Source organism: Rhamphochromis sp. 'chilingali', assembly GCF_963969265.1.
Source record: "Rhamphochromis sp. 'chilingali' genome assembly, chromosome: 16".
NCBI lineage: Eukaryota > Metazoa > Chordata > Actinopteri > Cichliformes > Cichlidae > Rhamphochromis > Rhamphochromis sp. 'chilingali'.
In genome coordinates, this window is record NC_137943.1 from 3,261,723 (window position 1) to 3,285,625 (window position 23,903).

Below are 23,903 nucleotides of genomic sequence, written 5' to 3' on the forward strand. Positions count from 1 at the left end.
CTGTGTCTGTGGCGATGTTGTTCACTTTGTGTTGTTGTAGCGTCCTCATGATACTCAGTTTGTGCTCCAATAGATTATGAGAGACAAACATAAAATCCTGATCTGTGGCACTTACTGGTTAACCCTACACATCGACTTCTGAATTCATTATTGACGGGAATTTTACAGCCTAAGAGATCTAGCTCACGGCCCACTGTTAGTCAGCGGTGCTAGTTTTGTACTTTGTGCAAATGTGTTGTTGTCAGCCAAGACTGAAGAAGTCGCTTGGATAAGTTACAAAATATTTCTTGCACTGAAAACGTTACATACAGATGAACAGAATCAACTTTCTGAGATGATTTGTCTAATTAATCTATTACGTGATTCTAATGGATTCATTAGAAATGTTACATAAAGGCATTTGTGTACCGTAGTTAATGTCCAGATTAATAATGCTATGTAGTGGATGAGGTCCAGGATTGGCAATGTAATATTAAAAAAATTAACAAATAGCACAAAAATGATACCATCCTCCTGGAGAGCAAAGAGCAAAACTTGAACTACCAAAATAATACAGAAAACAGCAGCAGTAAAGCTGCTTGTTCATACTGTCTTGCATTTCAGGGTGTAAATGGCATTTTTCCATGTGTCTCGGGTTTATGTTAGAGTAACTCAACAATGTGTTAAACTTTAAATACAAGTGGTATAAAATACATTAGATGAATACAGACATGTATAATTTCAGACCATAGTATATTTTACTATAGTTTTAAACCTCAAAAGCCAAAATGGCATTCTCAAGTAAGACATGTAGTTTAGCTTCCCTTTAAACACCTAACAGACGTGCTGCAAAATATACTGACTGACACAGACACTTTCAAAAACAGACACTTGTATAGTTTCTCAGTACTCAGACTTCACAGTACTGACACAAAGATATGATGTAACAGGTAGTTTATAGTTGAGTAAGACAGGCCCTGCCAGCCTTTTAAAGAGAAAGATGGGTAATAAAATAATTGTTCCCACAAACTAAACACAATGCATGTTTACTTGTGGCCGTTGTTATTCAAAGCTCACTCCTTTCCGCCTGTGACTGTCCATTGTAATCGTGGAACTCGCAACAGACAGGAAATACAGAGAAATAAAGAGGAAAGTCACTCTTCAAGATTTCCAAGGTGTTTCCTTTGCTGTTACAATGTGTGCGGACGTCAGAGAGCAAGAATATTCTGAATCGCTGTTCTTCCTCATTACCCATCATGCAATGTGGGAAAAGGAACACTCCTCTTGTTTACCTGGAAAAACACAGAGACGACAACTATTAGCCGAAGGGAGAGGAACAAACGAAAGCAGAAAGAAACAGACTTAGGTTTGTCCTGCTAAGCCTGACTCGGGTGTTCCGCTTCGTGTGGATGAGTCAGATCCTTTTTATATGTACTTCTGGATATTGCTTCCCTGCCGTCTTGCATTTCTAAGGTGTGTGCGAGAGAAGTGGGACGTCAGAGTGGGAGGGGCTGCAGGGCTTCCTCTGTGTGGACTAACTGTTCATATGGTAAACAGAGGGTCACGTGGGCCAACAGTGCTGAAGCAGTTAGGAGAAAAGGGAGGGAAAGAAACAAGGAGAGGGCGTAACTTGATACACAGGAGGACTTTGGCCTGCTTCATGTGCAGGAGGCGGTACTTTCACCCTGAGTCTAGAGGACATTGGATTACACACCAAAAAGAAGGGAAACAAAAGATCTGAGTGCCATGTTGTGGTTAAAGTGAAGTTTGGCCTGCCTCATCGGGTTCAGTCCTTTTATTTAGATTTATCTGGACACTTTTTAAAATCTGTTCTCTGTGGGAAAAGCCAGTGTCTTCCTAGTTTGTAATCTCTTCATAGTTTCTTCCGGGTAAAAGAAGAATCAAGATGCCCACCTTCACTGTGGTGCCAGTGGAGGATGTGGAAGATGGCAGCAACAGTGGAGCTGCAGCTGGAGGGAACAGACCTATCAGCTTGGGCAAAATCTTTTCAGAGGAGCAAGAGGCCGACAGTTCAGAGGATCCTTTTTCAGGTAGGTGTAAACAGTTCTTTGCTGATGTGCTCATACACAAGCCTGCTTTTTGGGGGTTTTGTGGTTGCTATCCCAGCATGCACTGCGGGAAGTATAGGTGTGCAATTTTGATAAACTGCATGCGTCATTGTGAGATTAAATATGACATTGGAAGCGCGCTGACACAAACAGATGCATGTTTTGACAGGCACATGCTTAACACATATAGACACCCACAAGGAAAAATGCAAAGTCAGAGATGAACTAGCTATAACTTGCACTTGGATGAGTCGGGCAGGAAGGGGGGCCTTGGTGTTGGTATGTATGCCTTAGCAGCCCTGAATGATGGTTAAGGCTCCTTGCCTCATTGCATGTGTTTCTGTATGTCAGTTCTGGAACAAAGCAACTAAATATACAGTAAACTAAACTAACCTCAAACAGCAGGGAAGTTGTGTAAAAGAGGCCTAACTGTTTTACAGTGACAAAGTACAAAGTCTATATCCTTACATGACATATTATTATACCATTTAAAATTACTGCCTGTTTTTCTTTCACCTTTATAACACTTAGTTTAACCATTTTTCTTTGTGCACATGTTGTACCTCTTTACATCCATCAGTTTCCCAGTCAACCACTTTGGGGGTTGGGTCAGGTTGTTTGTGCTACACGTTCCAGATACCTTGAAGTCGTATTTCGAAGCTTGGGAGCAACGCGACTTCAAATAGTAGTCTTTGTTTAATATTCAGCAGTGGGATTGTATGCAACAGCTGAAACATTTGGTTGTTTTCTCATTTTACTGCAAAAATCTACATTCTTATGCTGTACTGTCTGAAATCTATCAAACTCCTCTTGTGCATTTCTGGCTACTTTTTTGCCACAGTTTTTAAATGGATCAGTAAGAGAATTTTATAAGGAGCAAATCCTCAATATAAAGACTTGTAGATGTTAGAAAATTACTGGATGTAGGTTGCAGAAACAGAACAGACACGGGGCAATGCTCGAAGAAGCGGAGAAGCTTGAAGGCTTTGTTTTCTGGAAAGACAAAAAATTGCTTCAAGATTTTTAAGTGATAAAGAAAGTCATAATGTCAGCTGATATCTTTATTGTAATCTAGGTGTGCTTGTTCTTTTTATTACTTTAGACTCAAAAGTCTGCAGAAATGGCTTCGAATGAAATCCAATTACAAGACACTGCCTTGTTTAAATATTTTGATGAAGTAACTCTACTGCACAAGTGTCATGTTTATGAACAGGCATACTTTCCATTTAGGGAAAATTCCTGCAATAAATGTAGGTTTGTCTTTAGCTAAGGCATTTCTGGTCATTTTGCTTTGAACTCTGGTTGTCTTGCTTCTCTCGGAACTTCTTTTATGCCTCCTCTTTTGCTCATCTTTCATATGTGGGCCTTTTTTTTTATCTGTTTTTTGTTTTCTGACTTTGATCAGTTAGATTTCACAGTGAGCCCGAGTCACCCATGGTCATCATTCTGGACCCACCAGTTAGGACATGTTCCCCCAAAGCATTTGTGAGATTAGAGGCAGATTTGAAGTATCAGTAAAACAAGCATAACAGGTTAGGTTTTTTTATATTCTAACCCTCACTATAATAATGTTAAAAAGAGAGCAGACCCTCTTTAAACTCTAAGGTTTTACATATGAGTACCACATTAAAAATTAGCTTGCTTCTTAGTAGGTCTTAAAATGAGGTAAATACAGTCTTAGAAGAACTACAAACCATGACACGTTACTTTATTTATTTGACAGAAATTAAGTGTACATGGTTATCTGTTTCAGAAAGAGAGTCAACGGTTAAACTTAAGAGCTCACAGACTGATCCAACATGCTTACTGGCAGGTTTTCTTCAACAAACCCAGTTTCTTTCCTTTTCCTCTCCTGTGATCCCAGTTTGGTGTTTTTAATGTTTAACATGTGCGTTTTTGTGCTTAATCCACCATCAGTTTAAGGACAAAGACAGTGACTAAATGCATTTATTTTCAGCGATCAGTCATATGTTGCACTCAGTCTTGTTGATGGACATTGTTTGTCACAATTTGGATAGCGCTAAATAAAATTACTCTCTTTTTAATCTAAATGTTAGACTCCACATTGACGCACATGATTTGTAGAACCAAATCACATAACGTTGGGGTGACTGTAGCTCAGGAGGTAGCCCAGGTTGGAATGTTGATGGTTTGATCCCTGGCTGCTCCAGGCATGACAAATATCCTTGGGCAAGATACTAACCCCAAGTTGCTCTCTGAATGTGAATGTTAGCTAGAAAGCATTTACACAGAAAAAAAGTGCTTGTATGAACGGGTGAATGAGGCCAGTTGTGTAAAGCGCTTGTGGTCAGAGTAGAGAAGCACTATATAAGAACCAGTCCATTTACTATAACTGAAAACTTGGTAAAGAACCAATTTTTAATTTCTTGAATCTTTGAAAAACACCAAAGGTAACACGATTGGAAGGAGATGGAGCAAAGTGATTACCAAAGAACTATTGGCTGTGGACTTGACATGTCTTGGCATGATAAGTATCATATTCTTAAGAAACAATTTGAGGTATGCAGAATATGGATGGTATTTAAAAGCCATGCTGTTAAGAAATAGAAAAAGGACCTGAGAGCTGTATCTGGCATTTCAGTTGATCTTTCTACAGAAGCTTCGTCAAAAATGGTCTCAGTGGACGGCTGCCTCCTAAGAACTCATTTTTAAGACGGGGATAAAAGACTGAAGTATGCCAAATTATAGAAGAACTAATGTGAGAACGAGTGGCAACAGGTCTCATGAAGAGATGAATCCAAATTTGACATTTTTGGTTCAAGTTATTGTCAATACAGAAGAGGTCAGGAGAGAGGTCCAACATCCTTACAGCCATCTGTAAAACACGTTGGAGGCTCTGTCATGGTTTTGGGCCACATTTCAGCTGGTGGTGTTGGGACTCAAACACCACTACCTTGCATGAGCATGTATGTGTCCACCATCCGCATGTTTTTTTTCTGAACATAGGTTACTGCCTTTCTTTCTTTCTGTTAGGAGTTTGCGTAAATGCATCGCTACATTTGGGCGCACTCTGAGGAGGGTGCATTTGCTCGCAGATGAAAGAGTGTGCTGTAGGGCTGAACGATTATGGAAAATAATCTAATTGCGATTTTTTTGCCCCAATATTGCGATTGCGATGCGATATGCGATTATTTTTTAAGGTCTTTGTCTTCTGTATTATTAAACAAAGACAAGCAATACATCATATAGTATGGCCAATACTATATTACATTAATTTTAAACTGTTCTTTCCTGGAAGACAGACCTCTGTTATGATGACATGAGGTGATGCATGAATTGATGACTGACATTTTTATTTAACTTCTTCAATCACAACAGTATATTTGAACATACACAATAGTTTATTTTTAGCTTACAAACATCTGAGCATAAAGTGCTGACAAGGAACCCTGGTGTAAACATTAAAATGAAAGTCAGTACAATGTGCAGATTGCAGAAATGTATATAAAAAAAATCAGTGGCTTTACCACACTCAGTTTTTCGACATCTGTGAACTACTAGACAGTCATTCAATTAAAAAATAATATTAAATAAATAAAACTAATAAATAAAAAATACACACATCTTACTGATCTCTGCAGTCAGTAACATTACACATAAAGTGCAAACATAATAGCAATTGTATAAACACACACACAAACACGCCTTTAAAGTTTAAAGGCGTGAAATTGGACGGTCTAGTTCTGATTAGCGTCACCGCTGTCTCGGTGGAGTTTAATAAACTCGGCCGTCTGCTTCTTGCTATCTAAAATATAACCAGACACTGGTGTAAATTCTCGACTGTCTCATACTTCTGTTTAGAGCTGGGCGATATGAGATTTTTTCATATCACGATATGTTTTTTTCATTTCAGGCGATAACGATATATATCACGATATAAGCCAAATAACTATATTTGTAAGATTTAAATGTGCCGTTGCTCACAAGTAAAATGTGAAATAATCAGCAGCTTGTTTTTATTTAAATATTTATTTCCCATAATAAGTTCAACAGGGTAGATGTACTTCAGGAACATGAGACTTTTTCAGATAAATAAAGGCAAATATTGCAAACTACACAAAAGGCAGCCGCTAAAGTGTTTAAGTTTCAAAATAGAACAAACGAAACAGACTAAATTGTCAATTCCACTTAGAAACAAAATATTAATTCTAAAAATAAATCTTAGTTTGTTTTACAGAAGAACAGACAAAACTGACTAACTTTTGTCAATATCAAATAAACTGAGAACTAAAAGGAAATTCTCAATCTCTCCTTGTTGTATAGCTTAGCTTTTCAAACAGTTTTAACAGTTACTTTAGTCTGACAAAAGCCGAATGACGAATTAGCGCTTCCAGTTAGAGACTGAGGCTACGTCCACACGTACACGGGTATTTTTGAAAACGGAGATTTTCCGTTTTCGTTTTAAAAAATAATCCCGTCCACACATAAAGGCAGAAATGAAGGAAAACGCTGCTATGAACATGCCAAAGCAGCAGGTGGCGCTAGATTCCTAACCGTGCAGAAATGTTGGCCAATCAGAAGTCTAGAAGCCTCGGTGGGAAAAAGTAAACAAAGCTGGGGCATAGAAGCAGAACCGAGTCGTATGTGTGGAGGGACAGTAACTGTGTGTATATGTAAGCATTTAAACACTGCAGAGAGTAGAATTAACAGTAACAGTATTGTAGAAATTCATTTCACCGAAACAATAACGTGGCGCACAGTGACGCATGCACCAGTTTATTGTATTTCCAGACTTGCTTTCGGCACAATTTACAGTGCACGCTACTCTGTTTTTGTCAGACTTGAAATAGCCGAAATACCTTCACACTACGGAACATCTATGGCTCTTCCGTTCGACAATCTCTCCGGCACTGGAACCATCATCTGTTTTCTCTTCGGTCACGCTCGGTTGATTTTTCTAGTCGGCACACTCATTTCCTCCATTACGCGCTGGCTGCTTCCCAAACAAACACACGTGCGGCTTGGCACTTGTGCTGTACGTAACAAGTCACGCTACGTGACGCTGCGGCTACTTAATTTGGATCGGCTGACCTTTTTTTTTTTTTTTTTTTTTTTTTTTTTTTTTTTTTTTTTGAGGACAAGAGCGGCGAGGTCTATCGCGATAGCGTAATTTCTCTATCGAGTAAAAGTTATATCGCGATACATATCGTTATCGTTCTATCGCCCAGCTCTACTTCTGTTTAATAAGTTTTCTGTTTGACGTTTAGTCAGCTGTGTGAAAACCAAGGAGGAACCCACCCGGGGGATTAATAAAGTTTTATTTTATCTAATCTAATAACTTTAATCTCAGCCAAACCGATTTACTCACGAACAAACAAAACACTGAAAAAAGCCCAACAATAACATTTTTAGGTTGTCTAAGTGACTTATATATTACGTTTAACCCGAGCAGCGAAACTCCGCGGTGATCTGAAAATGATGTGCCGGGAGTTGTGCCGTTCTCGGCCGCATCAGTAACCCTCGAGCTCCCGGCTAGCTGTCGAGCTGGTGGGTAGCAGACGCCTCTGAAAACGTCGAAGCACTTTTGCAAATATGGGATATCTTGATAAACCGAGCAGATATTTGATGTTTACACAACTACTTTCTCGCCTGAAAATATGTTAAAAGTTTATTTTGTGACCCAGAAAGATTAGTATGAGTAATTTTAAAACTTAGTAGCGGCCGCCATTGCTGGAAACTGGAGTTTGGCTGGGCCGCGCTATGAATTCTGGGATATGGTAGTAATTTGGACAGCCTTCGGCGCGTCGCTGTGACGTAATCGGTCTACAAATGCGGCCTCAGGAGGATGCAGCCCATGAATTTGGACATGTCCAGAGTATAATCGCAGCCTTTGCGGTTAGAAAATTGCACTTGATCATGTCGCGATATTATCGCAAATGCGATATATCGTTCAGCCCTAGTGTGCTGTTAAAACGGCGCTATTATTATCATTTTTTTTCTGTTTACTGCTTCTATTAATTCCATCATTATTAACTTACTCATGGCCAAGTAAATCAAAAAATCGCCCTTGTAAAAATGATCGACAATAGGCTCAGCCTATCGTCGATAGTCGATATATTCGCCCAACGCTAACTGACAACGTTTCAGTATGACAGTGATTCCAATGCAGTAAAAACATACCTGCATAGAAAAACACACAATGAAATCAGTCATGGATTGGCTTCCCCAGAGCCCAGACCTCAACGTTATTAAAGCAGTGTGGGATCATCTGACCAGAAAATTGAACAAAAAGCAGACAAATCCAAAGAAGAGCTTTGGAATATCTTTCAGGAAACCTGGAGAATTATTCCTGAAGACTACTTAAAGAATACCAGGAAAACTGTGGAAGACTCAAGGGGCTGATACCAAATATTGACTTTCAAGCTTTTTAGAATTGTACAGACTCAGCTTTAGCTTTATATATGGTGTTGTCATATGTGTTTGCAAAATGAATAGTTTTAATAAATTGGTGCTGGTAGGGCTGTGCGATATGACCAAAATCTCATGTCCCGATATAAGACATCTATCGTCCGATAACGATATAAATCACAAAAATGTAACATTTTCTGTAAATTCTGTGAATCTCGGGCAGCTCGACTTGCGTGAAGTGTTTCCAGCTGTGTGTCGTGTAGCTGGAGTCGAGTTTTTTAACCGATGCATGAAACGATACATTTTTAGACATAAGTTGTAACGGACGCCGTTTTCTTTGTGAGTATTTATTACACGGCGTGCTGCGGGGAAAAGCCTGTTCTAACGTTTGAGTCTAAGGTTTATTTTTAGCACCTGGCGGCTCTTTTTAATTCTCATCCGTAATTAATCTGCTCTTTCACATGATTCAGTTTATTTTGAAAAGTCTCAACAGGATCTTGAGCTTTATTGTGAAAGGTTTATGTGGAACAAGCGGACACGCCGTGGTTTTACCGTCGTTGTTGCTAACGACAACGCATACAAAACAAAGGCTTGTCTGTCAGTAGTGTGGTTATATTAACTTTAGGAAATGAATATAGCCACTACAGTGACCATCAAAACCATGAAACAATATTGCCGTAAACAGTTTATTTTGCGACACCACGAAATAAACGACAGCGTAAAATGAAACGACAGACGTTTTTATATCCGATAGATATCGTTATATCGAACAGCCCTAGGTGCTGGTGTGTGCATATGTATATATAATACAGAGTGACGTGATATAAAAGTAGTAATTTTACACATTTACATAGTTTTTGTTCTTCATATAATTAAACTTAGTTTTAATTTATTCATTCTTTATTTTTATATTCTATTTAATTTTTCCTATTTGAGTGAGCTTCATTCTTTTTGTGTGTGTGGGTGATTTGTTGTTGTTGTTGTTGTTGTTGTTTTACCTCATTTAATGACTTTGGGGGTGTTTTGGGGGTAGTGGTTTATTTTCAGTGCTTTTGCTCTTTTAAGATTACATTATGTCAACATATAGGATAAGGAAATTATTTAAAATTGCTTGGAGCCCACAGGGGGGGATGAACAGGAAATCCTCCCCTGAAAACCTGTATCTCTTACTGATGCTAATGAGGGAAAAATAAAAAGGTTTCCAAACAATGTAGACCCTCTGTTATCTGTGTATCAAGGTCCAACAGATCCTTTAGAGTGGTGACCCTATAACAACTCATAATGTAATGTAAAAACATTTTACTACAACTTTACTCCTTACAATATGTCCTTTCTGGAGAAGACAAAAGTCACAGATTGCTCTGCATTCGGACAGACGAGCACACACGTACGCACCGATTTATGCATAGTGCTGAACAGACAAGATGCAATCTGTATAAACAACTCATCATTTTCCAAAGAAGTATCCGGTGTCATGTGTACAGTGTCCTGTTTCATATTGTCCCTCTTTTTCCTTGTCAAGTTTTAGCACGTAGTTTTGACACATGTTGAGATTATTTGTTTGCTTCTGAATGAACCTCACTGATGAAACTCAAAAAGCAGGCATCTCTATGAAAACGAATACAGAGAAGAAGACTGGAGTAGTAAATGATAACCGGTCATGTTGTCCTAGAGACACACCCAAACTACTTGCCAAGCAGTAGACAAACCGGAGTGTGTTGATCGCTACTGTAAAGCAGAAATTTCACTTTTAATTCAATTAAGTTTTATTTTATTTACAGCACAACAAATCACATTAACAGCTGCTTCAAGGCGCTTTTTATTATAAAGTGAAGTAAGGTTGTGAGGTTTGCGTTGCATTTTTTTTCCAAGTTTCCTGCATCTCAGAGAATCTATAGGAAATGTTTCCAGGCAAGTTGGCATCTTCCATACAAATTACAGCCAACAGCGGCAATCCACTAGAAACCAATGCAATCACAAGGAGGTATTTAGTACACACCTTCATTGCATGCAGTTTCACCCAGACAGCAACCTTGAGCAACCACTCACCAATTGTTGGAATATACACCAACTGGTTGGGTCACTGCCTGGTTTCTAGGCTTATGTGACTGATACCTTAGATAGAAAGAAGAATACCACAGTCAGGATCTACAGACTCTAGATTTAAATATAAATCTAGGGCTTTGTTAGCTGAACAGTTTCCTCCCTTAGAGCTATGCCAAGCAAATTGGTTGATCACATTCACACAGACCACCTAACTGGTGAGTTGGTGTACCAACCTTTGCAGCTGATCCTGTCACACATTCTTGAAACTATTATTTAAGAAGTTTAATATTGTATTTAAACATTTGCCTAACAAGGGAATTAAAATTACATGCCAAAACTGGTTTTAACATCCTTGTTTACAGTGAATTGGAAATGGAGATTTTCACCCATGGTTTATCCACTGTTGCTCTTTACACCTTAGATACTCCTCGTCCAGCAAATTTCCTAAACTCAGCATTAAATGTCTTCATAGCATTTGTCTGTTTCATTTCGAGGTGGTTCTCATGTCCTTCTTCTTTCTCCAACGCAAAGGACATAAATCGTCATGTGTAGCTCTGTTTTCCATATGTTAGCCCTTTGGGGTTGGAGAACTGCCAAAAGCAGCTGCCACCCTGTTTCCTGTTTAAAGGATGTCTATTTTGGGTCAAACTGTTACTAGCTAAATTGTACAGGGAGCGTTCACAGGGCATGGGTTTGTGTTTTTGTTTGCTTGTCATTCTAACCAAGGGGCTCTCAAATCACATGCCACAGATAACCTGGTGGGCTGGTCCTGCAGGTGTGCTCCGAGATGTCATTTATAATACCTGTTTGTTTGTTTTGTTTTTTTAAATGATTTTAAAAAAAAGTCTCGTTTTGAGTTTTGTACTTGTTTCCCAAGAATCATGTGAGTTGTCCACGCTAAGCAACACATGCATGTAACATATGTTTCCGTAAAGAAAAAAATATTTGTGCCAAATGTTAGATTGCAAAAATATTTTTTATATATATATTTTTATGGTCACCTTAGCAAACACATCATTTTTTGCAGCCTTATGAAATTTCCCCTTGTGGGACTAATAAAGGTATATCAAATCAAATCAGATTAACTGACACTTAATAACAACTTACATGTGCCAAATGGATTTTAGTGTGTTTTAGTAATTTAAATGGATTAAACATTTATTGAACATAGACAAAGTCTATGTGGCATTTTGTACATATTGAAATGGAGACCTCTGCTGGTTAACATGATTACTGCATCAAACTGTCAGAGTCCTTTACGCTCACTCAACGAACTTTCAGAGGACATTTAGAACTCAGCCCATTTTAGAAGTCTTTTGATTTTTACCTGATAATATGATGATTTGCAAATTGTCTGACATGACTATATGATGACAGACCATGTTCCCCATCAAACAGTTCTGACAAGATCTATACAGAAAATGAATGCAATCTGACTTTGTTTTCCTAAGTAAACTATTAGAAAAATTAAACACTGGCACATGAGGTTTAGATAATATAAAATTGGGTACTGTACACCAACAGATGTGGCTTGAAATTAACGTTGCTTTATGCAGCTATGTACAGCAGTCTCTTTCAAATGCTTGTTTCATAGATGGGGTGCCCTGGGACACCATTGGAGGAAAAACTCAATTTTAGCAGGGCAGCCATCGGCCACGACTGCTTATGTAGTGAGGGGAAAGAGAAAAAAGTAGCTCATAAGGACACTTGACAGTGACACACACATAGGACTCCAAGCTAACCCATTTGTGCTGTTGATCAACACTATATCATGTTTGGTGGATTTTACCATGTAATTCAGCTAAGAAATAGTCGATTCTATATAGACCTTGAAGTGTAGTGTGTGTGCTTGTGTATCTTTCTAGATTTCACACATCACATTTTTATCTAAAACTTGCACCGCTGGTGAAACAGCTATTTCACCAGTGGTTCTGTTGAAAAGTATTCACATATGGAGTTTTGATATATCTAATCCCATTAAGAAGCTTTGAATTTGCCCAGGATGTCATTTTACTATGACTGTGTTTTTAATGACTTCTGAGGTTACATTGGCCCGCCACAACCTCTACGACATCTTGTGGAACAAATTGCTATCACATGAAAGTATAGCCCGGCTCTAATTCAACCTTACTTGATATCTCTTTGGCAGAATACAAAAGCATTTTAGACATTAAGTCACAGCTTCATATTCTTTTGATAACTCTATTTCACTTTGCAATATTCAAAACCAATTTACATGTGCTGGTTCTTATACAGTATAGCACATTCTTACACTTGAGGACTCATAGCATTGTACAACTTGCCTCATTCACCCAAGCACTTTTTTCTACGTATCTAACGTTCACACTCCAATGGATGCATCAGAGACTTGGGGTTAGTAGCTTTCCCAAGGATAATTGGGATTGAAACACTAACCGTCCAATTAGTAAATGATCTGCTCTACCTCCAGAGTTATAGCCACCCTAATTCAGACACAAGGATTTGCAAAAACTAAATTTTAATGATCAGTAACATTGAATCAAAGGTTAGTGAATATGATTACAGTTAGAGTTTGCTGATATAGTTTTGATAGCTTTAGGGCATGAATAAGCACGCATACATACCACAGAGTAACACATATTTGAGAGTTGAAAGCAGATGAAAGACGGGCAAGAGTGAAAGTGAAAAAACCTCTACATTTACAAGTAAAACAGACTAGAGTTTGTATATGCAAAAAGATTTTTTATAAAATTGCATGTCTGGATGTTTTATGGACTGATTAGGAAATGATGCTGATATTTTGCTCTATGACAGCTGGGATAGTCTACAGCCTGAATTTGTCCAACTCCAGGCCTCAAGGCCCTGTGTCCTGCAGGTTTTAGATGTTTCCTTGATCCAACACAGCTGATTTAAATGACTAGAATACCTCCTCAACATGTCTTGAAGTTCTCCAGAGGCTTGGTAATAGACTAATCACTTGATTCAGGTGTGTTGACCCAGGGTGAGATCTAAAACCTGCAGGGCACCAGCTCTTGAGGCCTGGAGTTCCCCACCCTTGAGTTAAGAGAGTGGAAGGGTGGATGTATAATTAAAAAAGATGCAGAAAGAAAAAGGCTGAAAAGAAAAAGGAGCAACTAATGACCCAAAGCAAACAACCTTATGTGCAGCAGCAAACATGGCATTTCCTCTGTTCTGGTTTGGTCACTAAAACTGTTTGAATGCTTACACACACAATTCATCACTCTTTGGACAACACCTAACAACAGTTGGGACAATCAAGAGCTTCTGGAATGTCTTTCTGGATCTGTGTTTATGAGCAACCTCATCCTACGATACGCCATTGGATTTAAACAGCTGTTAGTGGCAGGCTTACAGTACATAATCACTATCTCATTGTTGTTTTCCGATGATATCCTGCCTCTTAGTGGGTAGTCCCAGCTTAGAAGAAGCAATCTGAGCAAAGCTGTTGCCCCGACTCTATAACCCTCGGTATATAACCCTTTTGTAATCTTATTTTAAAAGCCAGAGAGGCTTGCTGTACAGGGAGTGCAGAATTATTAGGCAAGTTGTATTTTTGAGGAATAATGTTATTATTGAACAACAACCATGTTCTCAATGAACCCAAAAAACTCATTAATATCAAAGCTGAATGTTTTTGGAAGTAGTTTTTAGTTTGTTTTTAGTTTTAGCTATTTTAGGGGGATGTCTGTGTGTGCAGGTGACTATTACTGTGCAGAATTATTAGGCAACTTAACAAAAAACAAATATATACCCATTTCAATTATTTATTTTTACCAGTGAAACCAATATAACATCTCCACATTCACAAATATACATTTCTGACATTCAAAAACAAAACAAAAACAAATCAGCGACCAATATAGCCACCTTTCTTTGCAAGGACACTCAAAAGCCTGCCATCCATGGATTCTGTCAGTGTTTTGATCTGTTCACCATCAACATTGCGTGCAGCAGCAACCACAGCCTCCCAGACACTGTTCAGAGAGGTGTACTGTTTTCCCTCCTTGTAAATCTCACATTTGATGATGGACCACAGGTTCTCAATGGGGTTCAGATCAGGTGAACAAGGAGGCCATGTCATTAGTTTTTCTTCTTTTATACCCTTTCTTGCCAGCCACGCTGTGGAGTACTTGGACGCGTGTGATGGAGCATTGTCCTGCATGGAAATCATGTTTTTCTTGAAGGATGCAGACTTCTTCCTGTACCACTGCTTGAAGAAGGTGTCTTCCAGGAACTGGCAGTAGGACTGGGAGTTGAGCTTGACTCCATCCTCAACCCGAAAAGGCCCCACAAGCTCATCTTTGATGATACCAGCCCAAACCAGTACTCCACCTCCACCTTGCTGGCGTCTGAGTGGGACTGGAGCTCTCTGCCCTTTACCAATCCAGCCACGGGCCCATCCATCTGGCCCATCAAGACTCACTCTCATTTCATCAGTCCATAAAACCTTAGAAAAACCAGTCTTGAGATATTTCTTGGCCCAGTCTTGACGTTTCAGCTTGTGTGTCTTGTTCAGTGGTGGTCGTCTTTCAGCCTTTCTTACCTTGGCCATGTCTCTGAGTATTGCACACCTTGTGCTTTTGGGCACTCCAGTGATGTTGCAGCTCTGAAATATGGCCAAACTGGTGGCAAGTGGCATCTTGGCAGCTGCACGCTTGACTTTTCTCAGTTCATGGGCAGTTATTTTGCGCCTTGGTTTTTCCACACGCTTCTTGCGACCCTGTTGACTATTTTGAATGAAACGCTTGATTGTTCGATGATCACGCTTCGGAAGCTTTGCAATTTTGAGACTGCTGCATCCCTCTGCAAGATATCTCACTATTTTTGACTTTTCTGAGCCTGTCAAGTCCTTCTTTTGACCCATTTTGCCAAAGGAAAGGACGTTGCCTAATAATTATGCACACCTGATATAGGGTGTTGATGTCATTAGACCACACCCCTTCTCATTACAGAGATGCACATCACCTAATATGCTTAATTGGTAGTAGGCTTTCCAGCCTATACAGCTTGGAGTAAGACAACATGCATGAAGAGGATGATGTGGACAAAATACTCATTTGCCTAATAATTCTGCACTCCCTGTATATTTTTATATTTTTGTTGCATGAATGTTGAAAAAGCAGCTTTCATACCAATATTCTTTCTCACTCAATACCACATGCGAAATTTTCTTACAATCTTCACTATGTCATGTGCATCTACGGTACACCATCCTCATTAATTTATCTTCAACAATCACTAAATCCATGCAAGGCCCTGGGCTCTTCAAGGCGACAGTGTAGCCTACAACACTGTGATGTGAGTGTGATAATATGCCATATCTAACAGTCATAGACCACTGCATGACAACCAGGGGCAAAAGAAGCCAGTCTGAACAGGCCAGTCATAATGTTAATCTAAGCCACTGTGTCTTTAAGTGGTGTACAAAAGCTGTTAGCAAAACTATAAGCCTAAAGTGTGGCCAAAGCCTTCATTTGTCTCCAGGGGATCAAACCTTTGACCCCTGATTCTCTATAAATGGTACTGGACACAGTTGTCACAGAGCACAGCTATATCAAATGCAGCCTGGACCATGTAATGCAGTCTTGTGCTGTTTTTACAAAGGCAGTGGTTGCAGCTCTGGGCCAGTAGTTTGATGTACAGGTCCAACAAAACCCATACTTAAGAATCCTTGGGACGACATTAAACCACAGTTACTGCCCCTGATGTGTCATCAGTCTTTCGTGGTCAGTAAGAGTAGTAGCTATGCAGGTCATTTGCATTAACTATTAGAGAGACTTTGGACTGCAGACTATCATTGGTTCTGGTAATGTTGCTAACATAATACTGACAGAGATCCATCAGTATAGGATCACACCAGCCGTGACACATTTATTTGTGTGCTAACAATAAAAAAAAAAACATGGAATAGTCATGGGGATGAGTATGGGTGATGCTGGCTGCTCACTGGGATTACCATGCTGAGACAAGTAGCCTCCCACTAACACCCATTAATTTCACTAAGAACTGATGACACTCGGTCCAGGCAGACTCGCACCTTTCTGAAGTCTTCTACAACTCTGTCCTTGTTTAAGAGCAACAAGTTATAACATCAACATACAAGAGGCAGTCAGTAAGCTAATTCTGCAGTGACAATTAGTTAAATCCAAATGGAAATACACATCTAATGATTCTGTCAACCTCTTGCCTGTTTATTCATTGGTTCTTTCTTTTTTTCTCCTTTTTTACCTCAAAAGGAGATGACAACCGGAGGGAGTCCTCTGCATTCATCAACCCAGACATGGACACAGAGACCTACTATGAAGGCAAGAATATGGCCTTGTTTGAGGTAAGATGAATTAAAAATGAATGATTTGTCTGTTTTTAATACATATAGTCCAAAACATGCTGCTAACGATTTAAACGGTATGTAAGATATAGTTTTTGTTATTATGTAACATTAATAGAAAACAGACAGGACTGTGTGACCAGATGGTTGCAATTTTTAAATCTTTGCAATAGGAAGAAAGTCAGACTGGGGTCATTGAGTGCTTCTGTTTAGTTTGTCCCAAATCTCTCATAAACAAAATCAATCTGAGATGGTCTCAGTTATCTTAAAGTCTGTTCACTCACTGTCATTCATACATGGAAAGTGTGCTACATACATACACAATAAAGATCTTGGAGTCAATAAAGGGAGTCTGAGGAACATACAATAGGAAATATTTCTTGGTCATGCTTGAAAGGCCTGGATTGGTCTTTATTTTTATATGTTCTCTGTCTGTTTACAGGAAGAAATGGACAGTACGCCCATGGTTTCATCTTTTCTCAACAAACTGGCTAATTACACCAACCTAACCCAGGGTGTTCGTGAGCATGAGGAAGCCGAGGATGGAGTCAGGAGGGCTGCAGTCATGGTACGTGACTCCTGTTTTTGAGCCAGCAGAACTCTTAATGAAAGCATGCATGCTTTGCGCCAACATAATCGTTAGTGTAGTCCTCAACACTCGGAGTGCTTTCTCCTGAAATCTGTTCTGGCGGGATTTTTAGCGTCTGCAATAAAACTTCAGCACCGATTATATCTGTACACAAGAAGGCCTTTCTTTTCGTCTGGAATATCTGCTTATCTTTTTCATCTGCCATCCTGTTTTTATTTTTCGATATACAAGCACATTCTGTTTCAGTATAACATGAAACATAAAAGGCAGCACAAACAAAAAAGGAGGTTTCGTGTTTCATTCACTTCACTGAATTGAATTAGCAGCACAGCAGCTGTAAACGTCCTAATTTTGATCCTCACGTTCAAAGGGTTGAGTTAATATGAAAAATAACCCCAAGACGTTGTTGTGAAGGAGTAATTATCTATAGAGACCAGACGTTTTATGCTAAACAGTGCAGTTAGAAAGTGTTTGGATACAGACACAGACCCACAATTTTAAGTATCCGACTGTAAAGTTACTCTATGTTAGTTAAGTTACTGTTACTGCATCCTTATTAAAGATATTTAATCCTTACATGTAGTTTATTTTGTTTCCATGCTTTGAAACCAGCCTTTTAAAGTTTATTTCAAGATGAAAGCCTTAATTATCTTTTTATCCAACCATTTTCTTGCACTTCTCCGGTTCAGGATCAGAGGGGCCTGGCCTATCCCAGCTGTCAAAGGACATCCATCTGTCACAGGCCTAATGTAGAGAGACAGACTGCCATTTGCACTCACATTCAAACCTACAGGCAATTTAGAATCCCTAATTAACCTAACCAAACTAACTGCATGTCTTTAAACTGCAGCACGAAGACAGAGTACGAAGAGAAAAGCCACAAATGCATGGGGAGAGCATGCAAACGACGCCTTGCTGCCCTATTGTTTTGTCTTTTAACCTGTGCACTATTTTTTAAAAACAGCTATTGTTAAAAACACCAGTAGATGTTATTGCAATGCAATTAATAAAGTTGGAAAGTGGATTCTCTGCTTTCTCCACTTCCTCCAGACACTAGGACCCTCATTTCAAAAAGAAATACAAAACTTACATTCATCAAAAAGAGCACTTTGGACTGCTGCGCATCTGCATGTGTATATATGTTTGTGTGCGTGTGTGTCCAGAGTTCAGCTGAGACAGTGTCCTTCGCCCTGCCAGGCTAAGTAAACAGTAGTAGCTCCCTTCCTGAAGACGTCGGTGCATGATCTTGATGCAACCAGTGTCAGACCGTCGCTTGTAAAGTTCTCTTGAACCGAACATGACGTCAAACATCATAATCGACATCAGCGCTGCAGTCATGGCTGTTACTTATGCACCTTCTTGTACCACACTTTTCTCTCCCGGTCAGCTTTCCATTAATATACTTTATTACTGCACCCTGCAAACAGCCAACCTTTTCAGCAATGACCTTATGTGGTTTATCCTCGTGGGCGCTGTTGGTGATCGTCATCTGAAAGAGTTCTGAGTCATCAGTCTTTCCCCGACCATGGTTACATGTACAGAACTGGACCAAGACGTACATCTTTAAGCTGTTTGAATGGGGCTTTAGTCCAAATGACGGTTTTCTTTGATTTGCATGAGTTATAAACCCCACCCTTTAACATTTACTTTTATTTTACCTTATTGAGTTAAATAAAATTTAAAAAAAGAACATTTTTCATAATAAGATTTTTTTGAGATGCACTAGTTTGTTTGATTTCTGTTGTCTTCAACATAAGTTAAGCTAAAGAACTGACAGCAACACAAGCATGAACAATAGGAGCCCAAAGGCTTGTTCCTTCTTCTGCACTGTGCACAGTGACGACGATGGACTGCAATGATATTTTTTCACTTTGTTCACAGATTAGGCCCTCATCAACCGGAGGTGGAAACTCATTCTGTGAACCGTTAGTCTGAATGTCTTACCATAATCCTCCTCAAGGTCTCACACTCTGGAAATCTTTCAGTTGCTTTAAAAATGTTGCCAAAAACTGAGCCAAGAGCAAGTGAAAATAGGTCAAATGGTGCGACAAAGAGAGAAAACAGAAGAGTTTGAGGCAGAAAAGATTAAATGTTCAGATTTTTTTGTTTTAAATCTATCCATCTTTAATCACTTGAGCTTCATGTGATAGAGCTGGGGATTTTACAAATACAGTGCAGACAGCCGGTTCAACACAACCAGACATACAGCACATTAACAGTTGTATCTTTTTATCAGGACTTAGATGAGGAATGTTAACAACCACCTTCATTAGGTCATAAGATTGATTTCATCTCCTTTGTGCTTAAATAAACTGCCTGGTATGGAAATGTGATCAGGGAGACCAATTTTCTTCGACTCAAACTGAAGAGAAAAACGACAACATTTTTCCTGGTAAAACATCTGTACAGATGTTACCTGGGTGGGTGACTTTGATAACTGTCAAGCTACTGCCAGTAGTCTGTTAGAGTGGCTTATTAACCGGATACACAGAGGAACAGCTAGCCTTTGACCACAGGTCCACAGGTTTAAAAAAGAAAGCAGACAAACACACAATAAAATATGTTTCAAAACTGCTGCTTTGTGGCAAAAGTTGTACATGCTGCAGAAAACGGGCTTTTAACTGAGAAGGCGCTTTCATTGCAACAATTTCTGTCCCTTTTGTGCTTTTGCTAAAGTCAAAAACAACATTAGTCATTGACGAGACAGTGGGACCTTGGTCTGTTGCTCTATGTGGAAGCATTGATGATGTTTGACTAAAACCCGCCCCCTGAATGAGAGCTGAGAGCTCTGCAGAGGATCTGGACCTTTAACTTAAACGGCTCAGTGAAGGGGAGAAAACAGGCAGGAGAGCGAGGCAGTGTAACAGAAAGGAGAAGATGTGGGAGGTTTGGAAATCCACAGCAGGCACTTTGCAGCATTTTGACAAACAGCTGAGTGCAATGGAGAAAGCACAGGACAAAATGTTTGCATGTCGGAAAATGGTACGTACTCTTTGGTGTTTGTGGAGGCGTGCGTATGCATGTGCTTGGCTATTGTAATCCGCATTGCTAATGCTATACTGCACTTAAATCGTTCAAGTTATGTGACCCTGCTGGTGTTTTTAATGAGCTTTGATGTTAGTCGGTAAATGACAGCTTCAGTGTGATTAAATTTTTCATATTTTCCATCTAATTGTTTTCATTTTCTGCAAGTTGTGTTAAGCACAAGGTTATCTCGAAAATACAGATTTTTTTAGCCTTATTCTCTTCAGTAAAACTGTTTAACCTATCGACATGTTTTATACGCATGTAATTAAAAGTGAATAATGTAATATTTTGTGTTGATGATTCCGGTTTCCGCTGAGCTTTGTCATACAGTGTAGTCAGTAACTTGATTTTTCGCCAATCAAGGATGTATGATTTAGTTGTTCCCTTACTTTTTCATTTTGTGAAACGGCACGTGGCTAAAAGAAAACCTGACACTAACCCTGGGCTGGCTGCTCATGATCTGATGGGCATTAAGAGGACAACCACCAGAAAACATCTGACTGTAGAGTCTTTGAAAACGCAAGAGATTATTTTTAGATTTAACTAGAAGTAAGTGGCATTGAGTTTGATGCATCTTAAACAGATGATAACATGCCGACGCACTGTAAACATACAGTAATGTTAAGTGCAGGATGTGCTTTGTAATTTAACACTTTGAATGACAAGACGTTTTTTAAGTGGCTTGGTGTGGCTGTGAGGAGGGACACGTGTTGGATTTCCCCACATTGCAGCCTACTCTCATGTTCATCTCCTCAGTAACAGTGCAATGAGGCATAATTCAAGATTCACTCTCACCTTTGTGCATGTCTGTTTGTCTGTCGGCAGGTCCCCCATATGGGAACATTCATTGGGGTCTACCTGCCCTGCATGCAGAACATTCTGGGGGTGATTCTCTTTCTGCGCCTCACCTGGATTGTCGGCACAGCAGGAATTCTCGGATCTTTCGCCATTGTCTCCATGTGCTGCATCTGCGTGAGTAATTGACAGCTTCAGATGACGAGCTGCTTAATGAGTCTCAAAATGTGGCAGTGCTAAACAAACTGTCCCTCTTGGCCAGCCATCAGTGATGTAGCTGCGATTGAGTGTGAGATTTACGTCACGCCAATCACAGCTCCTCTGAATTTATGGTGTGATGAGCATTAATGTCTTTGTCCGAGTCCCCAAAACGAGCAGAAAACCTTATTTACAACCGCAGCACATACGTCAGTAGCTCCAGATGGCCAGACAGAGAAGTGCCTGTTTCAAAGTTTGAACTTGAATGCTCAGCACTCATGTGATGTGATGCGAACAATCTGCAAACTACAACTCCTTTACATTTTAGACTCACCCTGACACGCTCGTATGCTCCACACCAAAGAGATGATGGGCAATAGAGGTGATGATGCCAGTGGTCTCATTTTTCTTGTGTCTGTGTTTGACACTTAAGGTTCCTCCCCGTTAGTGGGGCAGCATCCTAACAGAAGGGCTCATTCAGTAAAACCTTGGAGAAACCTTCTAGAACAAATCTCCTGGAAACAGAGACTCTCGCCATTTCATCTCTGCAGAAACTACAAAGTTTATTTGCGTTTTTGTATTTTATTTGTTGCTATTTGTAACCAGTTTCACTGCACAGAGCTTGACTGTATGGTGAATGAAATGAATTTTCCAACAGTGTTTGAGTAAAACTCAAACATTGCAGAGTGAGACAATCAAGCTTATTTTTCTTGACTAAGTACAATAAATACAAAATGCACAAATATATGACTGTACTTCAGTGTTTCTGATTTTCAGCCTGGCCCTCAGTCACACTCGGTTTGTCACTGGTGCTTTCACTGATTCTGCTAAATTTAGGCAACTTTGTGTTTGATGGAGTGGAAACAAAATGCTGGAATGTTTTTTCCACTGGAATATTGCACAAAACAACATGCAGCATGCAGAGTATTTAGTACTCTGCATGCTGCATGTTTCACATTATTGCACTCCTAATTCTAATCAGAGGCTTCAGTGACTGTTTTCAGGCACTTACTGTACTTTGTATTTTATTGACACATTGTACTTCCGCTCAGCTGCAATTCAAAGCACTATTATCTGAGCATGATGCTTGCACCTTGACAACTTAACAAACTTGACAAACACAAGCTGGTCAAAGTTATTTTCATTTATCTTTCTTTCTTTTATGTTGCTTTTACAAACCATCCACTGGTGATCATCTGTCCTGTTTTCTTTTGCTTTTTTCATGCAGACATTGCTCACAGCTATATCAATGAGTGCCATTGCAACAAATGGAGTTGTCCCAGGTACATAATGAATTATTTGATTTGCTTTTACGGTACAAGAGATGTATGCACATGGAGTCTGCAAAAATAGCTGCAATTGTGAGTGAGATTATACAGAGTTTGAATTGAGCTATGATTTGCACAGCATCCAAAATGTTTTTTAAACTTCATCATTGTGTGAGAGCAAGCTAATTCTGCACACTGTGTAGAGCACAACCAATTGTTTGGCATGCCAGTGTTATCAGCCGATATCTGCTATTTGCTGATTGATTGGACACTCTGCATCATCCCTGTTGGCAACACACTTCTTTGTAATACCACAAACACAACAAGCGCTTGATACATACTTACAGTTTATACATTTAGCAGAACACAAACGAGTAAATAACATAAGCATATTTGGCCCTTGTCTGTTATGTTTTGTGTCTGAAAGGGAAAACATAGTTCGATATGTTGGAATATTGGATTTTTAAATCTCAGTAGAATATTCTCAGTAGCTAATATATGAAATCTAATGCAATGCACAAAAGCTGCAAATGGACAGAGCCCAATTTTAAAGGGGACCAATTGTCCTTATTTTACGTTATTTTATGTTATGTAGATGCTGGTAAAATAATCAATGTTTATATCAAATATGGGCAACATTTTCAAACAGCGAGGTCAGTGTTATGCAAGTAATCCCTGTGAGCGAAAAGAAAACATTCTGAAACAGTTTTATGCCCAAACTGGTCTACGAGCACAGGAACAGGCAGCTATCAGTTTGTCACCGGAAACTTTATTGGCATTATTTATTTTTTTACATTTGTGTATGTGTAGATATGAAACTAGTAAAATGTATTTTTGTGATCACTTCCTGACAGCCGGTGGCTCGTATTACATGATCTCCAGATCCTTGGGTCCAGAGTTTGGAGGTGCTGTGGGACTTTGTTTGTACCTGGGAACCACCTTCGCTGGATCCTTGTACATTCTTGGAACCATAGAGATTCTTTTGGTTTGTAAACTCTATGTCCTACAAGGAGGCAGCCATGTCAGTGCCCTTCTGATTGCACATTAATCCCTCGATCGATCTGATTTTTCTCTTTGCCGTCTACCAGCTCTACATCATTCCACCTGAAAAAGTGGTCAAAGAAACAACGGCCAACGACATGCGAATCTATGGCACCTGCTGCCTGCTCCTGATGGCACTGGTTGTGTTTGTAGGGGTGAAGTAAGTTTCCATTCACCATCTGACACACACAAAC

At 39.4% G+C, this 23,903-nt stretch overlaps 1 protein-coding gene across 3 annotated transcripts in view; it reads left to right on the top strand.

Moving 5' to 3' along the window:
• Positions 1-677: 677 nt before the first annotated feature.
• Positions 678-23,903, top strand: part of LOC308383780 (solute carrier family 12 member 7-like) — a 40,693-nt gene continuing 17,467 nt past the window's right edge. For 2 of the 3 annotated variants that reach the window (XM_080861894.1, XM_080861895.1), the window contains exons 1-7: positions 678-2,030; positions 16,700-16,791; positions 17,234-17,359; positions 21,233-21,379; positions 22,629-22,683; positions 23,523-23,653; positions 23,757-23,869. In XM_080861894.1, the coding sequence (XP_080718020.1) occupies positions 1,886-2,030; positions 16,700-16,791; positions 17,234-17,359; positions 21,233-21,379; positions 22,629-22,683; positions 23,523-23,653; positions 23,757-23,869 (809 nt within the window). In that variant the 5' untranslated portion in view covers positions 678-1,885. Of the gene's footprint in view, positions 2,031-16,699; positions 16,792-17,233; positions 17,360-20,196; positions 20,363-21,232; positions 21,380-22,628; positions 22,684-23,522; positions 23,654-23,756; positions 23,870-23,903 lie in introns of those variants that run through there. The other variant, XM_080861896.1, reaches the window with a different exon arrangement.